The sequence below is a fragment of the Bison bison genome, unplaced genomic scaffold (assembly GCF_000754665.1).
Source record: "Bison bison bison isolate TAMUID 2011002044 unplaced genomic scaffold, Bison_UMD1.0 scf7180017864080, whole genome shotgun sequence".
NCBI classification, from domain to species: Eukaryota; Metazoa; Chordata; class Mammalia; order Artiodactyla; family Bovidae; genus Bison; species Bison bison.
This window is the reverse complement of record NW_011494652.1, coordinates 4256702-4258199: the sequence shown is the minus strand read 5'-3', so window position 1 is coordinate 4258199 and position 1498 is coordinate 4256702. Positions and strand designations below refer to the sequence as shown.

The 1498-nt window shown below is 68.6% G+C and overlaps 1 protein-coding gene across 1 annotated transcript in view; it reads right to left on the bottom strand.

Moving 5' to 3' along the window:
* PITPNM1 (phosphatidylinositol transfer protein, membrane-associated 1) overlaps positions 1 to 1498 on the bottom strand; it is a 12675-nt gene that overhangs the window by 1728 nt on the left and 9449 nt on the right. The window contains exons 17-21 of the mRNA XM_010837828.1: positions 1322 to 1467; positions 787 to 903; positions 386 to 534; positions 134 to 283; positions 1 to 42 (exon numbers count right to left, since the gene is read on the bottom strand). Coding sequence (XP_010836130.1) covers positions 1 to 42; positions 134 to 283; positions 386 to 534; positions 787 to 903; positions 1322 to 1467 — 604 coding nt within the window. The remainder of the gene's footprint in view (positions 43 to 133; positions 284 to 385; positions 535 to 786; positions 904 to 1321; positions 1468 to 1498) is intronic.

Sequence of the window (1498 nt, the reverse complement as noted above, 5' to 3'; positions counted from 1 at the left end):
CCCGTCACGTACACGATCAGGTAGCCCGCGTCCTGCCAGTGTCTGCAGGGAGGGGCGGCGGTCAGCCCCGCGCACCAGGAGTGGGGACCAGTCCTCACAGCGAGCGGGGAAGAGAAGGGGCAGCCGCTCCTACCTGACCACGTCCACGGCGCCGGCGCGCACCTTGGGGTCGCTGCCCATGATGGACACACTGGCGGTGAAGGAGCCGTCGATGCTGAAGACCACGGCCTCAGTGCCGCGGGCCACCACCGTTAGGCAGCATTCGGCGTAGGTGTGGTCGCCCCTACGGCCCGGGCGGGGTGGGGGTGGGTTGCTGTGTGAGCGGCGTGGGGGCGGGGCCCACGGGAGCCCCGCCCCGCAGAGGCCGGGCCCGCACCACGCTCACCTGACTACCATGCGCACCGGGTAAACGCCGACGCCCAGCGCACGCTCCAGGGGCACCGGGAAGGTGAGACGGCCAGAGCTGTTGGTGACCTCGGTGCCAAAGTGGATCCACTTGCCCGACAGTGGCTGCGTCATGATGTAGATGTCCACCTAGCAGGGAGAGAGGGTCAGAGGGTCCCCCTGAGCGGAGCGGAGGGAGGGGGGAACCCCTGAGCGGCGTGGAGCTGAGCGGAAGAGGGCTGAGGCTGAGGCGGGGGAAGGAGGACGGGGTTGGGGGCTCAACCTGCCAGGACCCGGAGCTGTCCAGGGAACAGGAGGCGGGACCAGGGAGCTCCCGCTTAGGGCCAGGTCAGCCCGAGGAGGGTGTTGGTCTACATGGGACTGAGGCCTCTGTGTCCTAACCTTCTCTCCCGTGAGCGTGACCACATCCAAGGGTCCATACATGAAGCGCCCATTCAGCACCTGGGGGCGGCCCTCGCACACCACCGTGTCGCTCGCCCGGTGGTTGGAGGTGACGTTCTGGCGGGAGGAGACAGTGTGAGCCCACGGCCAGGAGATGACAGGGAGGCGGGAAGAGCTGGTGAGGGGGACCCGCGCCCAGACGTGTGTGCGCGCTGCCTGGAGGAGGCGGGCCAGCTCGCTCCGAGAGAGGGGCGAGGCCCGATGGGTGGGCGCTTCTGCTGACCCCGATCAGAGGTCCTGGGGGTCCTCTGTGCGGACTGCGGTTCCAAGGGGCGGAGGCAATATAGACCCTGTGCAGAGGCTGAGAGGGGCGAGACGAGCGCCAACCTGACTTGGCGGAGGGGGCGGGAAGAGGGAGGGGAGGAGACTTGGTGGTACCTGGGGCGGGGCCGAGGCAGGAGGAGGTGGAACCTGAGAGGGGCTTAGGGGCGGAGATCCCAGGGAGACTTGAGGTCCCTAGCGGCAGGGCACGTACCCGAATCTTGACTTGGGTGCGTTTGCGCTGCCACTTCTCCCTGGGGAAGGCCGGGCTGTAGATGGACGGCTCCTCGCACTCGGTCAGGTGTGGCCGCTCCTTCTCGATCACCTGCGGGGAATGGGCCCCAGCGAGGCCACATGAAGCTGGGCGGGGGGGGGTGCGGGGGAAGAGTCC